Raw genomic sequence first — 20,946 nt, forward strand, 5'->3', positions numbered from 1 at the left:
CCAACGTAATTTAAACTCAAACCAACTAATACCTTGTCGAAGTGAGACTAAATCGTGAAAATCACGACATAGGAAGTTGTGACGATGAGTGACCGAACCAAGAATGCCCTTTTGCATTGATACAACAACGTGGACAAAATAATATATACAGTACACGTTAGCTCATACAGTAAAAAAAGGTAATTTAGTGTCTCTTATTTTTGTTATTTCTTTCACAATTGCAAACTTAAGTTTACAAGTTTCCATCTCGTTAGTAAATAAAGATAAACAAAAATTCCAATTGCTTAACCATCTTTCTATATCTAGTCGACAATTTAAAGGTAAAATCAACACCTCATAGGATGCATCACCCGTTGCAGCCCCAAAGCAAAGCGATGCATAATTTGACAAGGGTTTCTTAGGCAACTCTGTTCATCTTCTTCATATTATTATAAAAAGCCACAAATGATAAACCATACCTATAACTCGAAATTAAGAGCTAAATTCAAAAAGAATGAAGACAAGAGATGTGACAACACCCACTTGCAAATCAAATTAAGAATATTCAAAACCTAATATATTTTGACTGTATAAAAATATGGATGACCGTTATACATCATGAGACTTGTTTGACAACGTCTATCACCATATGTAACATTTCAAAAACACCACTTTTGGATCCCTTGAGCAAGGATACGAGTTAATAGAAGGTGGGGTAAAGCCCTACATATTAGACGATCAAAGTTTATGTGGTGTTAGTTTAAAATTATAATTATTTAAGAAAAAAAAAGAGTTAATATGATATAAATTCAAAATTATAGTTTATATTTGATATGTTAATCTCAAAGTATGCAGATATATATTAATATGTTATTTCTTTACAAAAAGACCCGTTGTTATAATTATATAAAATAATAACAAAAAATATATATAATATTATGTCACTTATTTTTATGATGAATATTTGTCGAAACAACCATAGACTTGTTCAATTTCTCCATCCAATAAAATCCTGTTTCTTTGTTTATTATTATTATTATTATTAAGTTATAATTTAATATTATTATAATATAATGTTAGAAAATACGATCTTCATGTGTAAAATGGGTTTTAAAGTTCACATAGGGTTGATGTTATAAGCTTTGCTTGCTCTTTTGAGGTTGAAGTCCACGTTCCTATTCAACTTGTTTATTTTTAATCAAACACCTTGTTTCATACCCATAAAGTTTTATTGTTTGGTAATTAATTTATTCAAAAAAAAGGTAATTGTACATGCCAAAAGGCCTCATCTAGATTGCATATTTTTAACCAACATTTTGTTTTTATTTAAGAAAAAATTCAAATTCTCATCCATTCATTGTAGGGTGACGATATCTTTTGCATATTGTTACTCTGCCAATTTGCCTCTTGAGGTACATAAACAAGCAACAAGATTTTGTGTTTGATCTTGGATTTTGTCTGAAATCCAAATCATTGTTCTTTAATTATCCTAAATATGATTTCGTGGTACCCCAAGCTATAAGGTTGAAATTACAGATTTTGATAAATGTTTAATACACGATCCTTAGATTATCCAAGTATATTAATATTTTATTTCCAAAAATTCTAACAAGATGTTATATATAATAATTTCAATTATAAAAGTAATACTTTATTGTAACTATTAAACAAAATAAAGTAGAAATAATGTCTTAATCTTTGCTATATATTTATAATTATTAATTATATAAAAATAAAAAGGAAAGATAAAAAAGATTATCACTAAAATGTTCCCATTTATTTTATGTCAACAAATATCATTATATTAATAAACATTTATGTTAATTCGAAATCACAATTAGAGGTTGTTTCTTCATATATGAATAAAGTTGTATGTATTGAATAATCACTTTGCATAGATGAGGAAGGTTTTTGTGTAGAAAGGGTTTTTTGTAAATGGGATAAGCATACATAATTGAGAGCACCATTGAAAAATACATAATTTTCTACAGATAACTCTTTATAAAAGTTTACTGAATAGATCACTTTTTATATCATTAAATCACTAACAAACAGTCATATACAAGTGACCGAATAAGTTGTGATTTTCATAAATAAACAAAGTTTGATTTCAATACTTAATTTTAAAATTAAAAGATATATGGATTTTGATCACGAACAAATATGTCATCACGAAATCATTATTTATTTGGTCATGTATTATGTGGGGGAAATCCTACTCCAAAGCCAAATGGCATAGTCAAGCCCCTTTAGTTGAATCAAGTGTAAAAATCTCCCTTCAATTATTGTTTTATGTTTTTATAATACATGTATTGTTCTATGTTTCGATCCTATTTTCCCACTAATCTTTATAAGAAATTGGTCGCTAAAAACATGTTGACAGTTGACGGGATTTATTAAAAAAAAATGTAATACTTCTTAGTATGAATTATTTCAAAAATAAATTTTTTCTTGTAAATTTTCAATTTTGTTATAAAATAACTGAAAGAAAACAACAATAGAATAGTGAGAATAAAATATGTAAATCTCATTAATCATAAACTCTTTATGTATACATGAGTTACAAGTAGATAACTACGAGAGCTATCAGTTCTAATCTATCTCTAATATGTTAAACTCTATCTCTATCGTCATATCTTTTAGACAATGACGTATTTATCTTACAACAAATTTAGAATTATATACTATTTATTAGTAATAATGAGTGTGTGTTTAGAATCACAAACAATGGAATCAATTGTAAGGAAATGGACTTGGAGAAATGAAATTGATTCCAAAACCATAAATCATAAATATGAGGTAAATCTAAACTGAAATTTTACTAGGAAAAATGTATTTTCGAAACAATTCATAATAAGAGTAGGGTATCGGTTTGTTTGATTTTTGGGTAGAATGTGCAAAGTTATTTCATGTCTTTATTATTCATCTTTTTTTAGGATTTTTTTATCTGAGTAAAGTGAATCAAATTACAAAATCAGTTTTTCCTTCATTCATATAATCAAATTTCATAGCTTTAATTTTGGAAACAAAATTTCAAAACTTCTTATTTTGAAAAGCTTGACTTTCAAAATTTCATTTTCGGAAGCCAAAATAGAATAAATTTTGCTTTCTTTCCTTATTTTGAGAAATATGAATTTGAGCATACAGTCTGAAGATCGGTTCTTCAAAATTGAAGTTTTAAACGTTGCTTTCCTAATAATAATATAAGAACAAATTTAAAATCGGGGGCAATTTCGCATTATGTTTATATATCATTGTTTCTCACCACAATTTTACCTGAGAAATTGTTTGATATTCATCCTTCATATTATTTATCTCATCATGTCATGTCCAATATATCAAATGCAATATGAATGTGAACCGTTTTCGAAAATGACTCTCGCATTCATCAAGTAGCTTTGTAGTGGAAGCAAATATTAGAGGGACTGTTTTGTAGTTTGAATTTGTAGTATTTACTTTAAGAAGAGTGGGTAAAAGTCCAAGGGGCCAAATGTAAATATAAGGAGCAAGAGGCAGCCGCAGCCCAACTTCATTTTGTTTTTATTGAAACTAAAATGGAAAGTCAAATATTATTTTATTTTTTGCAGTTTCACATTAAATGTTCATTTAATACAAGCTTTTTGGGATGGTTATGTATTACAATATTAAATTAAATTATTTTTTGTTTTGTTTTACTTAGACTAAATTACAAATTTCATCTATGTAATTATATAAAAATTTAGATCGCAGCAGAAATGATAACAGGGGAAAGCGGGGAATAAAACCGAATTTGAGATAAAATAAAGGTGTTCTCGTTTAAACTTCTATATATATATATATATATATATATATATATAGGGTATATTTCTTTTACAACCTTGTGCATTTGTACAACCCTTGCAACCCAATTAATTGAGATATTTATAGAAATGATGGAAGTTCATTTATTATGATTTGAATATTTATGGAATATGAATAGAGTTCATTAATTATGATTAATACTTTATATTTGGAAATAATCAAAACTTCTATGAAATCACATATTCATCAAATGAAATGGACGGTTGAGATTGGGTTGTATAGGTTGCACAAATGTCAAGGGTTGTATAATAACCAACCTCTATATATATATATATATATATATATATATATATATATGATGTAGAATTTAACTAAAATGCTTAATAATGATTACATATTTATTCAGCAACGTAACATACAAAAACATGTGGACGACAATAAAACTTTTTAGTTTGAAAAAAAGTATGAATGAAAAATAAATAAGGTTTAAAGACTTATCTACAAAAATGTTACATTTTTCACCTTTAAAATGATGTAGAATGACATTTAAGTTAAGTAACATAAAATATCAAGTTAGAACGAAATAAATGAGTTGATATAAATTAATTATTACTAATGATTGTGTTGATTAAAATATAAATTATAAATAATATGATGATTATAATATAGTTTTTAGTATTTATTCACTTGTACAACTAAAAAAACACATAAAATTTTAGTTTTACAATAATATTGATGCTTATTTAATATAATAATTTTAAAAAAATAATTATCAAGAGATTTTGTTAAATAAATTTATATATAATGTGATGGATGCATAAAAATCTAACATATTTCAATAATTAAAATGCATACAAAGGATGCGATAATTTAAATAACATATATGTTAATGTGGTAGTATTATTTTTTGACCGTCACTAATCTTATAAAATAAGAGAGGTTGGTTCAAATCTGTAACAGGGATGGTTATTTGTCATATAAATTATTACCGCATGATGAAGGGTTTGATATATTAATGTGGTGGAAATGTAACGTTGCTAAGTTTCATATCATGCAGCGGATTGCGACGGATGCGTTGGTCATTCCTATTTCAACAATAGCTTCAAAATCGGCTTTTAGCATGAGTTTAAAGAAGGTAACGAAACAACGAAGTCGACTAAAATCGCAAACAATTGGAGCTTTGATGTGCAGCCAAAGTTGGTTAAGGAAATAAATTGAAGGTAGTAATTATATAAATTGTTTGTTATAATAATTATGTAAATTGGTATATACAAATTTTCTGACTTGCATTATGTTATTTCAGATAAAAAACACAGAAAACCAAAATGATTTGATCAAACAATTGCATACGATGAAGATGTTGATTGTTGAGAGACTAAATGACTAGAATTATGTGTTGCTTGGAAAAAACTTGTTTTGAATTTTACATCTCATTGGATTATTGTTAATTTTACAATATTATTATTTTTATTAGGGAAGACTAGATACAATGTAACGATGATGATGTTGCTTGGAAAAAACTTATTAATTTAAATTTTACCCGGTCTTGGTACGGGTCTGTTGACCGGGGGTTGACCGAAATTTGACCGGGGCCGAAAAGTTAATCCCCGTACCCGCCCGGCCTGGGGCATGTGGCTATAAACCGGGGTTGGGGCTTGGGATTGCAAACCTCGCCCCGTTGCGATGCTTAAATCTGTTAAATGCTATCAATATCAATCTTTTATTTCCATGTAGTTTGTCAACAAAATATTGTTTAAATGGCTACAATTCTTATACAGTTTCAAAGTTTGAACAAGTAATAGCATGTTGGAATTTTGGAAATCGGTCCAATGAAGGGTCCTAGCTCCCATCTTCTACTCGGATATATTGAGCTTGATTAAGTCGGTTTCTAAGTAAGAGTCTGCTTCATTCTTTTCGACCTAATGACAATGGATTTAAATCTATTATACTGTAAAAACATGCAACAAACGTTGAGAACCAAATGTTGTTTATCAGAAAGATATGTTTCACATGGGAAAAAAATGTCCATATGTTTCATATAATACTGCATTGAATCCTGACAAAAAATGAATTCACATAATGGATGTGATTGGTTTTCACGATTCTCAACATTTTTACGCATCTTATTTGTTTTCTTCCTATGAGATCGTGTATTAATAGTAACATGAGAACTTGGAGAACAACCAAAATAGTTTTATGTATAATATTGTTTGAAATATAAAAATACATAAACATCATGACCGGAAATTTTCCAACCTAAATCAATCGTATTTTTGCTCTGCGAAATTTCAATATCTATTACATTTCCTAACATATAATGTCAAGTGAGTGTTCTATAATGTAACCAAAGGGTATTTGGCCTAACGGTATATGAGTTCTTGGCCTTCTAGGAGGTCAAGGGTTCAAACCTCACCAAAGGTGAGGAGGGTGTGTGAGTTTATTTGTTCTATTTGCCGTATATAAATATTATATACTTCAAAAAAAAATGTAATGATAATACAAAACAAGTTATGGGTTTAATCCCACCCACCCCTAATTAACTTCAGTTGTTAAGTTAATAAAATGTAAAATAATTATATAAAATAATTGATGTATTTGTGAAAACTACAAAATTGCTACAGAAAAAGGATATTGAAGTTTTTAACTTTTATAAATAAGTTTTTTATTATTTGTAATTAAAAATATATAAAAATAAAATTATATAACACGTTTATTTTTCTAATACTATGATAAGCTTCTTCTATGTTCTTAATGTTTTGCTGACCCAACTAAAATGAGTCAAACCCTTGACCATTTCATTTTTGTTTGAAATTCCTGAATCATTGACCACGACGTTTATCTTTGAATCATTCCATTCCAATCCATGCAATATATTATAAAATATGTAAAAAAAAATCTGTAAAAAAAATCTTAAAAATTATTTTTTATGTATAAAATATTGTTCATTGATGCATTATTACTTAAAATTTAATATCATAGGTAAATTGTGTATAATTACAACTTATTAATGCTTCATTTTTTAATTTATGTAACTAACTCTAAATAAACATAATTAAATACGTGATAGACATCTCATTTTATATATATATATATAATATAAAATATAATTAAAATAATCATTAGTTATAACAAAATACATAATTATTATATATACTACCTTATAAATCAGATTTATCAAAAGTCTTAAAAACAAATTTTAATGCACAAAGTTTTAAAAGTTTTCAAAACAACTCATAATGCATTAAGTACTACTACTTTATGCATTCAGTCTTAAAATCTTTTAATCTATAATTATAATAATATATAGTACAACTACAAATTACCAATGTACATTATTATCTTTTATTTTCATGTCCCCAAGATACTTTTGACACTTTTCACTCATGTCTCACTCTCTCATATTTCTATGTCTTCTCCTCATCCCCCAAGATGAGATTCAAATTGATATTCACCATGAGTTATTAAAAGTTCTTTTATTCAATTGCTCTAGAACTCTCGGTCTCGGTCTCTTGATTATTTGCCTTTGGTGTAAATCGAATACATTTGTGGAGTCGTTTAAATATGTTAGATTTTAACCTGTCATACAATTTTTTTCATCGATAGACTGTAATTGGAACCATAACTCTTATTTATTCAAATTGTAAACCAAGTGTAACTTATATCATCGTTAAACCTTCTCTAATAAAACCAGTGAAACTTCAAAATCGTTAAAATTCACGGATCCCGTCGCATTGCGCAGGTACACAACTAGTCTTTATAAATTTTATATTATTAAATAATAAATAAATTACTTCGTTATCAAATCTAAATTAAATTATAAAAAAATCAGAATTTTAAATAGTAAATTTGATATTAATATCGATACATATTTTTTCCAAATTTTTATGAAATATTTAAATTTTATTTAAAAAAAAATACATTATCGCTTTCTCAAACCCACTAAAAGTCATATTATATCGACATAGATAAAAAAACAAAATGAAACATTAGAATTGAGATATATCTCACTACATTATACGAACACCCTTCTAGTTATTCTAGATGCTTATATACACATATAGTTTATATTTAAATTTATATGTCTATTTATTCATACACTTATTTTAAGTGGGAAGGCTTTTTATGTTTTGTTTATCATTGTTAAAAGTCGTTTTACTCTTATTAAACTACATATCATATAAAAACGTAGGTTAGGTAGAAAAGGCAAAGAGTTAACCCAAAACTCACTTCATTTAATTTTTTTAATGAAAAACACGTATTAAACATTATATTGGCGTTTTAGGTCAAAAAAGTAAAAAGTTAACCCACAACTCATTTCATCAACCAAATGTTTCTCACCAAAAATTTAATTCACGTTCTTGGAATTGTACTAAAGCAACAGGTAATTTTGAACCAAAAAAGAGGCCAATGGTTCGTATTAACAATTCCATCGGAAGCATAAATTAAATTAAAATTATATTTTTTGCTAAAACTATTGGTATCGGAAATAAATCTCAACAACAACATTGTACATAAAAGAGATGTTTTACCGAGAATGATGATAATTCATAAAATTGAATTCAAGTTATTTCTGTCGTTTCCGGTCATCGTCCTCCTCATCAGAGTCACCATGCTCACGAAAACGTGGATTTTTCTCCTGTTCGAGTTAAGCCATGATATCATTGGGAAATCACAAAAATATTGTATTTTCACAACGACAGAAAGATACATCAACGAGGAAAATTGAACCAAGAGTAGCTTGTAAAAAGAAAGATTGCCCAAAAACAAGATACTACAGCAACTGTTGTAAGAAGCGGAAATCATTACCTGTCTCGAATCATTATCAGGGTTTCTTCGAGATTCATGTTCAGAATTCCTCTTTGAGACATCTGGGCCACGCCGGTCATCATCGCGGTATCTCTTCCGATAATCTATTGTCATATAGATACTCGATTTAAATGGTATATGGTCTCACAAAAATATATGAAACTGCGTAAAAGAAGGTAATGGGGGGGGAAAAGAATGTGTACCTCCTCTGCCATGTCGTTGGGAGCCCCCGTAACCATGACCACCTCCTCCATGTCTTCCATCTGCAACACTTGAAAGTCAGCAAGAGCAGAAACAGATATTTTCACAAAGCAGCTAAATTCACATTAAGCCTCCATCACATTCATGTGAACTGCTCATTGTTTCAACATCTTTACAGATCATACACAATTTAAAAACAAGTATGATACAGTCAAGCCTATTTATTGTAGAGGAATAAGCTTCAGGGGACAGGCTTCCTGTTATTAAAAGGGATGTTGGCCAATTACTACTATCAAGTAGAAGAATTTATGGTTGGCTTAGGGGCCGTTTACTAAACGCCTACCCGCTAACTGCTTACCAGGTAACTTCCTTACCGAATGAACATGTAAGGACCACTAATCATACCCGGTAAGTACTTACCAGGTAATTTTCCTTACTGGATGAACTTGTAAGGGCTGATAATCATACCCGGTAAGTACTTACAAGGTAATTTTCCTTACCAGATGAACTTGTAAGGGCCGATAATCATGCCCGGTAAGAGCAACGATAAGGATGGAGGGTCTAGCCCGGTAAGTGAGGGTGTAGACTCTTACCCGAGTAAACGCTTACCGGGTAAATTGTTGCATACGATACCGTTTTGATGTACTACAATCTTACCCGGTAAATAAATTAAAATGTTGACTCCCACAGGTAAGCATTTGACTATATGGCCCCTTAGTTGGACTACTCATTGAACTTAAGGCTTCATGTAAAAAGAAATCAAGTAGTAATATATTGATTTTATATCATAATAGGATTCCTACTCCTATACAAATGCCTTTTGCAGTTATTTCAAACTGTTAACATCAATAATATGCCTGAAAACTGAAGCCATCAACTATTTTACGAAATGCAAATTGAAAAGAAAAAAAGTGGAAAGGGGAGCATTTGTACTATATGAGCAAATCAAGATTATGGGCAGATCTTTACCCAGAGTAGAGCATAAACCTTGAAAAATTAAAGAAACCCATTTACAAACATGATAATGACATCATCATTTGGATTCAATCTTGATGAAACAATCCATCAGTGAGAAGTTAATTGGATAAGTTAAATCATTTTCTTAATATTATACGTTATAAGAAAGAAAGACAAACTCGTGGTTGGTGAAAAATTGAAGAAAATCCTTTGATTGCAAGTTGGAAGGAACTTGCTGTGAAAAGAAGTACTGGAATCTACATTGGTTCTTTTTTCTTAACCGAATGTGTCTTGCTTAGACTGAGAAGGCTAGAAATCTTGTCTGTGTGTCATTGTGTGCTGCTTTCGCAAGTTGATCTAGATGGTCCAAATTGCTTACCACAGTGTATATGCGCAAAGCACATATACCAACATAGCTCTCCTAGTTCGAAGTGAGGGATTCTTAGACATCTCGATAATTTAAGATCCCACTAAAATCCATTCAGAGGGAATTGCAACACTTTCTATCCTTCCCACAGGAACTGCAACAGTTCTCCTATGTTGATGTTTAAATGGCTTTTCCTATTCATAACTTTTTGAACTTGGATTGTATACTTAATCTTGTCTCTCTCTTTGTTGTAATACCTTGAATGGGATCTGTATTCATCATTGTACAGATTCTTAATCTTCTTCATTTGATCCACAATCCATTGACATAAGATCTGCACTGTATGAATTCTTGTCATATACTGTCAAATTGGGGTTTGTATATGTATGGACAAGTTTCCTATTGTTCTTCTGATTCATAAAGATCCAACCAGGTTCTGTAATCATAAGATAGTTCTTGTCCTCTATGATTCATTATCCACCAAACTAGAGTGTAGATTTATATGGATTTTTTGCTTCTATCACATGTTATATCCATTAGGTTTCTTGTGAAATGAGTCCTCTTACTCAGATGTGAATATAATATGCCTTTACAAAATCCTTGTGGTGTCTGCCATGAATCTGTTCAGGATATCTTACAAAAGGCAGAGGTTTTAGGGAACTTCAACCTGACCAAATCTGTATGAGAAGAATTCATCCCAATGCCTGCTGTTATTAGACTAAAAATGACATTGCTCAAACTGTTCTGTTCTTTTTTTTGTCGAAAACCAATTCTATTTTTCAAAAGTCAATACTGATTGACCTTATATCAATTGTCAAAATTTGTTAAAAGTTAATAATCTATAAAGTCACACATAGCTGGAAAATGGAGTTAGCAAAAATTTACTGTTTTAGTAAAGTTTCTCTCTCCATATAAGAATTTTAAACCACCCATGAGGGTAGCACAAGCATGTTATGGTGACACCAATGACATGACACGCATTGTTGGGTAGATCAACCAACAGTGTCCCCACTTTGTTTTGGGCCAATGATGAACTGGCCATCTTATTATTTATTAAACTATGTTCTGCAGTTCAGCATTGTATATTTGGTGTACACCCTCCAATTTATGTGTTTACCTAGAGTCATCCTCCGGTTATGATTTTTATGATATCGTATTTGTTTTTCTCCATGTGTATTGTGTGATATAATTGTTTCCAATGACAATTTGATAAGAAAGTACATCTTACCTTGTAGAGTCAACATTATTTGTGTACTTTGGTGTTGGTAGATAACTAAGAGGAACATTTGTTTTATCACATTTGTTGTTCTGCTTTTTGGTTATTTTGTTAGTCTTCTATTCTTCTGATTTTCTATATTTGGAATATGTAATCTTACGTCATGTTTTTCACTTAGGCCAGTAAAGAGAGCTCAGCAAAGCGATTAGTGTGGTTAGAGTTGTCGTGATCCAGAAAAGGAGAACGTAGTGGTTGGTACTTCATACTCCATACTCCTCATTTCCACGATTTTTCACTGATTCCTACTTTTATGTCCATGCTGCATACAGTCCACTTGGCATGCAAAGTTTCAGGCTACAAGTCACGCACCCATGCACCAGCTGGTTTTATCACCAACTGCAACTAAAGGATTCCATTCATGCCTTGTTCAACAAGTATCAAATGTTCATGTTACATAGCCTAGTTGCAAAATCAACGCACTGTATAAAACTTTTCCAAAAGGCCAGACTGCACTTATGTATATCAAAGGTTACAAGTCACTCGTGAGCAACTCTACATGCTACATTATGACTTCTATTTCAATTGTTACTTTTAGAGTTGTTGCATGATGTAAGATCTCGTCAGGCAGTATGAAAGAAAAGCCATTATAATGTCAGCATCTAAACAAAATAAAGGGTACGAAGTGAGTTGTAAACTTACAGTTGGGAGCCATAGGAGGTGGCTGGAAAGATCCCAATGACCCAACCCCATAATCTACTACCTGCCTTTGTTCTTCTAACTCTTTCTGCACTAATTTTCCGTAACCACCTCTATGTATGACCAGTCAAAGAAAGCTGAAGCAAATGATCTAAGTTTTCAAGTTCAAGTGAAATAACTCATATCAAAAGAGGTATCAAACTAACTCATGAAGTTGGCATGCTATTTGTTACCAGTGAAGAGAAACAGAAATAGAAAAGAAATCACAACCAAAACAAAGTCAGGGTAGGCATAGTACAACATCCTTGTAGAAAAACCAGTCTACAGCTTAATGTAGCGTGCTCTAAAAATTAAAACTTTTTAAGAAAAAGAAAGAGATTAAGGACAACTTATATTGATTTGTCAAGACATAGAGGATGACGGTGTGCTTTGCAGGAAGCTAGTGAGACTTGGAAAAGGTATAGATTGGTCAATAAGATGGCGTCCAATGCAATTACAGTTCAATACAATATAACAGTGTGATTCAAAATAATCAGATTCCCTTCAACTGTTGGACAAGTTGCATTTGTAACTAAAACAAGCAGCGACATTATGATAACAACACCAGTGACCGACACTTTCAGATTGCAGATATTACTTCATTTCCTGAAATTGCTGATGGTTAGACTACCCTAACAAGATTGAGATTTGGAATTTTTGTTGATGTTGTTTGGGTTGTTGCATTTCATTCAGCGTGCTTGGTTAAATGCATGGTGTGGCTTATAGAGGAAACTTGGTTATCTGGTCATTAAGTAATAACAATTAATCTTATGTCATCCTATATCTAGAACAGATAGCAACTCATTTCATGAATGATGAAACGGTTCACAGACGATTTCATTGGTTAAAAGCACACAAAAGCACTTGCAAGCTAAGAACTATATCTCAGAGAAAGCTTATGTAGTTAGTAAGACTAAGATAGATAGTTTAAATACTCTAGCTTATCAAAGGATATCAGGATCATAATCCGTGCGATATTCATCCCTCACCTGGACAAGAAAACAGAAGTCATACACAGTATGAATAGAGTAAACATAAAGACTAGATTAATAAATGGTAGAAGGTCACCTGCCCACCACTTCGACCACGACCCCATTGCCTTCCATCCTGGAATCCCCAATCAAAATCTACACGAATAGGACGATCATCAAGAATAGTCCCGCTTATGTATTTCACTGAATCCTCAGTATCTTCTCTAGAGTAGTACCTGAAAAGGGTAAACTTTAAAGCTAACTTCTTTTGATAAGAAGTTGGAATAGGAACTGGGTTAAATTTATTATAATATCCTTTATTTTGCCAAAACTCTCAAGTATCGTTGGTTAATAACATATCAAGGTTCAGAGCATGAAACACCCTGGAATAGATGAGATGCTTTTAATTTAATAGATGGAAAAATGTCACCATTCTCCTCTACCATGCTACTACAAATAGTAACAAAGGCCAAAAAATTGTATTATATATCTCAAATACAATATAACAATAATGTCAACATGGAATTCAATCTGATCCGTGATTGATATATCTTAGGCAACTTGGTGGAAGCTTTTGACTAAATACATCGAGTTTTTTTACTTACATGATAAAGCAGAAGCCACAAGGCGTTTTTGTGTTCTTATCCAAACCCATAACAATCTTTTTTATCTCTCCTGCTCGTGAAAACAGCTCATAAAGTTGCTCTTCGGTGGTATAGAAAGACATGTTGCCAATATAGACAGTTGTTGAGGTTTGGAGCGCATGCTCATATTCTTCTTGTGTTCCTGGAAACCTTCGATCACGATATGCTGAAATCTTGTTTGGATCCTGACATGAAAAATACATACAGCATGTTGCAAGCAAGACCATAAAACTATAGACTAAACAAAATCCCAGAAGCTGGTGCATTCAGTTTACTAGCTTGATGTCAAATTCTTAAAACACTATATAAACCAATCTCATCACATTCTATAAGCTGCTTTGTGACAGTAAATTGAACGTTTACTGATGCTGAATGTCATATGAACCCCAAATATAATTCAATCTCGAAATTTCTGATACTACATTATACTACTAATCTACTATGGGTAGAAGTGCAAATTAGTCGACTTATCTTTTTAGAGAAAAGTTCAAGAGAGAGTGTTTGGTTCTGATAGTATGATGATATATATGAAACCGGAAGTGAAAAATGGACTGCATATTATAGGAGTGGAGAATCCAGTATTGAGTAACCATACGCTGATAAATATATTTATTTCCATGAGCTGTATATGCATATGACCAAGACAAACAGATAAAAATCATACTGGTTTCATTCTATGTTGCTACAATTACAGAAAATTGACTTTGAATGAGATCAAGTTTTGTCCTCCCAAAAAAATGAGTTACACGAAGAAACAAGCTTCTAAAAAAGGTGTGTTCCTTTTGAGTAGGCACTTACTGAAAAAATCTAGAATTTGAACATCAAGAACAAATCCGTTAAGTCATACGAGCAATGCCATTTTAACATAAAAAAGAAGACACTACCATACCTTAAACAGCAAGGCCATCACACTTTATCTGAAAATGAGAGGTGGATTGTGTTAGTTTCGAGGTGATAGACATATTCACGAAAACAATTGATAACTTAGTTGGATACACACATATATTATATACATAATATAATACATATTTAGCTACCATATCTCCTTTGATAGGGTTTTGTTTAGTTTCAATTTCAATCGCAGGCAACAGTGCTTGAGCCACAACAAATATCATCAATTCACCTTAAATACTTTAACACGTTGACCTATAATAATTACGTACTCGAGAAGACATCATGAAACAGGGATACATCATTCTACCCTTCCATAAAAAAATGTAAACCCAAAATTCTCGTAGCAAGCTGTTCTCTAACTTCAATTAGCAGATTCAAGGGTTTTTTGGGGGGTGGGGGTGGGGGTGGGGCTGAGTGAGGAATTATTGAAACAATAGCATTCAAATTTAATTACTAAAGCTTCTTTGCAGTATAGTTAAAACAATTTAAGAGAGATCTGGACCTTTCTTGAAAGCTTAATGGGCCAATAGATTTTGTGGTTAGCAAAGATCAATTGAACTAGAAAGTCAACTTTCTAGTTTGAATCATGAAAAAATATGATTTTTCATGTATTATTTTCCTTTCTACCTACTAGACTCTTAGATGTTTAGCTCCCATTTGAACAAATAAATGTGAAATGACAGGCAAACTCACCCTACCGTCTAGAATTGGAAGCTTCCCTCTCAACTAGAATTCTTCTCCAGCAACTTAACGAGGACCAATCCAAGAGTTTTCCTGACCAGGCAAGTTTGTGCCAAATAATTTTCAGACCAACACAATCTGAACTCAACAGCTTATGAATATGGCATACGAAAATAAGACAAGCTCCGGATAAAAAAGATAATGGTTCAAGATAAATTAACCCACTTTAAAGATTAAACGGACTTCAATTAGTCAAACATATCAATAAACTCATTCAAACAAACCCCCAAATTAAATTAATCCAAATAAACTTCGATTAACCCAGGTGTCAGAATACCTTCGAAATGAGAAAATCTCACCAAGACCTTAAAGAAATGTGCTCAAACACGTGCTCAAGAACCATACCATCTGATTTCTAAAGATTAACAGGAGAAAAGAACTGAACAACTAGCATGTTCCAATATCTTTTCTGTGTTTCGTAGAAAATACACATGATATCTATACTACCTTATAAACCAGATTTATCAAAAGTCTTAAAAACAATTTTTAATGCACAAAGTACTATACATTTATGCACAAAGTCTTAAAAACAACTCAAAATGCATTAAGTACTACTACTTTATGCATTCAGTCTTAAAGTCTCTTAATCTACAATTAAAATAACATATATTACAAGTTACCAATGCACATTATTACCTTTTCTTTCCATGTTCCCAAGATACTTTTGACACCTTTCACTCATGTTTTCACCCTCTCATACCTCTATGTCTTCTCCCCATCCCCCAAGGTGAAATTCAAATTGATATTCACCATGAGTTATTAAAAGTTCTCCATTCAATTGCTCTAGAACTCTCGGTCTCGCTCTCGATCTCTTGATTCTTTGCTTTTGGTGTAAATCGAACACATTTGTGGAATCGTTTAAATATGTTGGATTTTAAATATATTGGATTTTAAACTGTCATACAATTTTTCTCATCGATAGACTGTAATTGGAACCATAACTCTTAATATTCAAATTGTATTAATATGTAAAGACCAAGTGTAACTTATATCATCGTTAAATCTTCTCTAATAAAACCAGTGAAACTTCAAAATCGTTAAAATTCACAGCTCCCGCCGCATTGCGCGGGTACACAACTAGTAGGATAATTAAATATGGAGCATTGCACAATGCACAGGCAATATGACAAAAAATAGAGCAAATTGCTTAATATACTTGCTTTTGAAACCCATATTCTTAATGTGACTCGCCCGCTACCTTATATCCCAAAAGAGCAATTTATGAGTTGCTCAAAGCCGTGTCCCAACCATCGTACAACTAAGAAGCCTTGATGTATGGTACACCAAAATTGTCTTTCCTTTTAAAGTTCAGCATGCATCAAAATGCAACTTGACAGTAACAACCACAAGAAACAAAAAATGGATACACTTCATCTTTCAAAAACCTTTGAAAGACTGAACATCCATAGGAAAAGCACTGATTCTATTAGCTGAAGGGAGGACTAAAAGATGATTCAAACTTATGTAACCTTACACATATAAGAGAGAACCATTTTTACAATAGGTTATCCCCATGGTCTCTCTATTGAGACCAAGTGAGTAACGACATCCCTCACCATGAGAGTAAGACTCATGAACATAAATAGGTTAAAGAAGAGAGACAAAAGCTTATTGTTCCTCATACATCAAAGGATGGCCTCGATACAGTGGCAATTCCATTGCTAACACCTGAGCACATGTTGAAGGTATGCTAAAACAGCTTCTAGATTTTCTCCGAACTTTTATTATTGGTGGAACAACTCTTTTGAGATGTTCTGTTCAAACAAAGTATTCAAATTGCTAAGCAGAAATCAAGAGAACTGTTTTGTGATCATGTAAAGCTAGTACAGTAATCGTATGGAACCTAAACATTTAGTATCCTTCAAGCTTCGAAGGAGATATAAGTCACAATTAATTGCTGAAATTACCAATCTGAATATCTAAAAAAACCTGACTATATTCTTCTATCATGAATATAGCGTGAATCATCATCAAATAAGATAGAACATCCACTACTTACTAGTTTCTAGTTACCGTTCCAAAGTAACCAACATGTGAGAGAGAAAGTTTCACCCAATTTCAAAGTTCAAACAAATGAACAATTACCCAATATGAAACTTAACGAATCTTGAAACCCTAATTTCTAAGTATTTAACCTGAGTGAGCAGGAAAGTGGTGCTATTGGATTTGGGGCTACTGGGTGGTGGTCCCGCTTATGGGGTCTAGTCAATAAGCTCTAAGAAGAAATATTTGAATATCAATCTCATTGATATGATCGATGAACAATTACCCAATATGAAACTTCACGAATCTTGAAACCCTAATTTCTAAGTATCTAACCTGAGTGAGCAGGAAAGTGGGGTAACCAGGAGGACTTTGAGGCGGGGACAACAAACAGTGAAGCAGGACGCTTGACAGCATCAAGAGGGGATGAGAGGGAGCCAAGGTACGAACCAAATGAGCAATGGATACTGGGCCTATATAGAGAGAAACTTAAAATTTCAGGGGAGCCCATGCTCCGCCCCATACCCTAACGAAGACCTAGATATGCCGATTCCATATCCACTAAATATTGGAACGGTGTTTACAACAGATAAATGTGGTTCTTTATTGCATTTTAGAAACAGATAACGATCGGTCATATTAACAGAATGCAATCATCCACGCGACTTTGCATTTGAGCACATCCATTTTTTTTTACAAATGCAATCATCCGCACGTCATTGCACTTTAGCTCAACAAAATTAAGATATCAATTTCATCAAGCATTCACTTTCAGTACAAAAGGGCAACGAGAAACCTAAAAGTTCTACAATTTCAAGGATGTCATGTAAGAGTATGACCTAAATATTTGAAGTAATAAACGGAATCAGTTTAGGGGGAAAAAAAAGGGACGTACAGTCGATTAATAACACAATACATACAATTTTTGAAAGTTACCTTGTGGTTTTGAGGAGGAGTGGTTAGCGAAGACGGCGGAGCAGAGAGGAGCGCCGCTGTTGCGATCGGAGAATGTAAAAACAAACGGGCAAGTGGTTCGACAGTCTAATATTTTTCTTGCGTTTTTATTTATGGGTAATTATGGTTACCCAGCCCAACCGCTAAAGCCCAATCCAACCGAATTTACCAAGTTTGACCAATTTATTACCCCTTTGGCCCTTAACCTTTCGTATTTTCTACACCTTTAGTCCTTTAGGTTTACAGACTACAAATAGCCTCCAAATGGGGTGTTCGAACGTCTCTAACAATTTTGTTAAAAAAAATAACTTAGGGGTTGTTTACCAAATTTTTTATTAAACTTGTCTGTCTACATAAATTTATGTTGTTGTTTATTTTTCTATCTGAATCAATAATCTGAATAACATAAATGACCAATTTACCCTTGAGAATGAACTACGCGTTGTTTAATAAATTGTTGTTCATTTTTTAAGCCAAATGATATTTATGAAAAATAAAATATTTAAATATCAAAACATAAACTCATAAATTCATTGATATCATCTAAAGATCAAGACATAAATTCATTGATGACATTCTAATACGAACAACTAAACCAACCAAAAACTAGTAATCTAGTAACAAGTAATCATGAAATTGAACATATTTTAAATTTAAAAAGTAATATTTAAATTAGGCTACCATTTGATCCTTATAAACGAGATAGGGGAATTATATAGACTATTAGAAACTATAATGATGCTCGTATGTTAGCAAAGGCAAGTTCTGGGTTACATTGGAGAAGCAAAACAGATACAGAACTAGTAAATCATAGTGGTGAAGCAAAACAAGTAATGTTTTATGTGTTTGAACTTCAAATCAGTAAATCACTCTTTTCTACATATGGGTTCGAACTTTTAAACATCTGTAGGGAAATTATTTAATGAAATTACATACCCATATATAAAAGTAGGGTATTCTTGTATTGAATGTTGATAAATGCAATCCATTGCAGATAAATTAGGCTAAACGAATAGCTAAAAACATGCTTGCTAGGGACCAAACAAAAGGAAAAATTCATTACATCTTAATACCATGGCCTGCAAGACTACTACTTGAGCTGATAAAGCAGAAGACAGATTTCATTACATGTTATACAATCAATTGCTACAGTGGAGAAGCAAAATCGATATATACAATCGATTGCAACAGTAGAGAAGCAAAACAGATATAGTGGAGAAGCAATCGATATATACAATCGACTGCTACAGTGGAGAAGCAAAACCAAAAGCAAACAAAAAAATCATACAATCGATAGATACAGTGGAGATATCGGCTATGGTTCTTTTCTCAAAAGTAAACAATCGATGGATATAGTGGATAAGTAGTTACCGTTGGAGAAGAAAGCAATTGCTTTGAAGAGAGCAACCGATTTGAAGAAGAAATCGATCGATGAAGGAGATATCGCTAGGGTTCTTATGTCAAATGAAGAAGAGATCGGCTAGGTGTTGTTGCTTTGAGGGAGGCGTGTTTTAAGGGTAGAATTGTCTTCTTCTTTTTTGGTTGAATATGAACAAGAGGTGTTTTTGTTATGTGCGAATAAACCTCAAGTAGACACACGCGAATAAGCCCACTTACTAAGTAAACTCATTAAGCCTCAAGTAAGCACACCCTTGGAGTATTAAAAGTTAAAGTTTTTGGAAAAATTACATCTCACTCCAACAGCTACTCTATTTTAAGAATTTTATCATAGTCTATATTATTAAAATATTTAATACATTTGATAAAATATTATTTATTTCTTTTAAACACTTGATTTCAGTGTCTCCTATTAGTAAGAAAAGAATTAAATATTACAATTGAATATTAGAGTTTTAGAGATTTATCTAAATTTTAATATTTGTAGCTTTTTACTCTCTCTCTCTCTCTCTCTCTTCTTTGTTTAGCATATGTTGTAATATAATGTTGGGTAAAAAATATACCCAATACATTATTTGGTAAAAATATGTTAGATTATTTTCTGGATACACGTTTGGATATATATAAGCTAACTTATTGAAACATTACTTGAAGTAACATTTTGACAGCTTATTATAATTTTTTACAATTATAACATTTATTAGTTTAATTATTATTTATTACTATTAATTATAAAAAAAATATTAATAAAATGTAAATATCACTAGTATTAGTAAATATTAATNCGTCACAGAAATCGAGATGAACCAGTTGCTCTTGAAATCGAGATGGATACCTAATCGAGAGATCGAGATGGATAGAACTAATCGAGAGATCGAGAAGAAGACGGTAGGCGACGCAAGGCGATTTCAAGAGAGATCGATTGAGAGAGATGTCTGGTAGGCGACGGTAAGAGGGTTTCAGACTCTGGTAGGCGACGAGAGGATTTCAGACTCTGGTAGGCGACGCAATGAATAAGAGGTTTTCAGACTTTAGGATCCCTCTAAATAATTCAGACCTTTTGAGAGTTTTTAAGCACTTAATTTTTAAAAAAAACAAACGCACTTAATGCCTCAACGTCTGACCGATTCAGACGTAAGAGGCAATTAAGTGGTTTTTTTAGAAAAACAAACAGGCCCTCACCCTCTCACAACCTATTTTTTTAAAATTATAATTTTAAATTTACATTTTATACCCCTATAATTAATTAATTAATTTACTTTACGTTCTTTACTTTTAAATGTTTCATTTTAAACATTTATCAAATTAACATACATAATC

General features: G+C 31.7%; 1 protein-coding gene across 3 annotated transcripts; it reads right to left on the reverse strand.

Moving 5' to 3' along the window:
- Window positions 1-8,073: 8,073 nt before the first annotated feature.
- Window positions 8,074-18,320, reverse strand: LOC112516969 (nuclear cap-binding protein subunit 2). 3 transcript variants are annotated; one of them, XM_025124246.1, is made up of 10 exons: window positions 18,211-18,298; window positions 15,249-15,324; window positions 14,546-14,573; window positions 13,618-13,841; window positions 13,110-13,248; window positions 12,997-13,030; window positions 12,006-12,119; window positions 8,769-8,828; window positions 8,566-8,669; window positions 8,074-8,395 (listed from the first exon to the last, which is right to left on the reverse strand). In XM_025124246.1, the coding sequence occupies exons 3-10, from the start codon at window positions 14,561-14,563 to the stop codon at window positions 8,324-8,326; spliced, it is 765 nt and encodes a 254-aa protein (XP_024980014.1). In that variant the 5' UTR covers window positions 14,564-14,573; window positions 15,249-15,324; window positions 18,211-18,298; the 3' UTR covers window positions 8,074-8,323. The 3 variants fall into 3 exon arrangements, with proteins under 3 accessions (XP_024980014.1, XP_024980013.1, XP_024980012.1); XM_025124245.1 differs by having other exon boundaries at window positions 15,244-15,324; XM_025124244.1 differs by lacking the exon at window positions 15,249-15,324 and having other exon boundaries at window positions 18,211-18,320.
- Window positions 18,321-20,946: the final 2,626 nt, after the last annotated feature.

Source organism: Cynara cardunculus (genome assembly GCF_001531365.2).
Source record: "Cynara cardunculus var. scolymus isolate 2C chromosome LG 8, CcrdV1, whole genome shotgun sequence".
NCBI classification, from domain to species: Eukaryota; Viridiplantae; Streptophyta; class Magnoliopsida; order Asterales; family Asteraceae; genus Cynara; species Cynara cardunculus.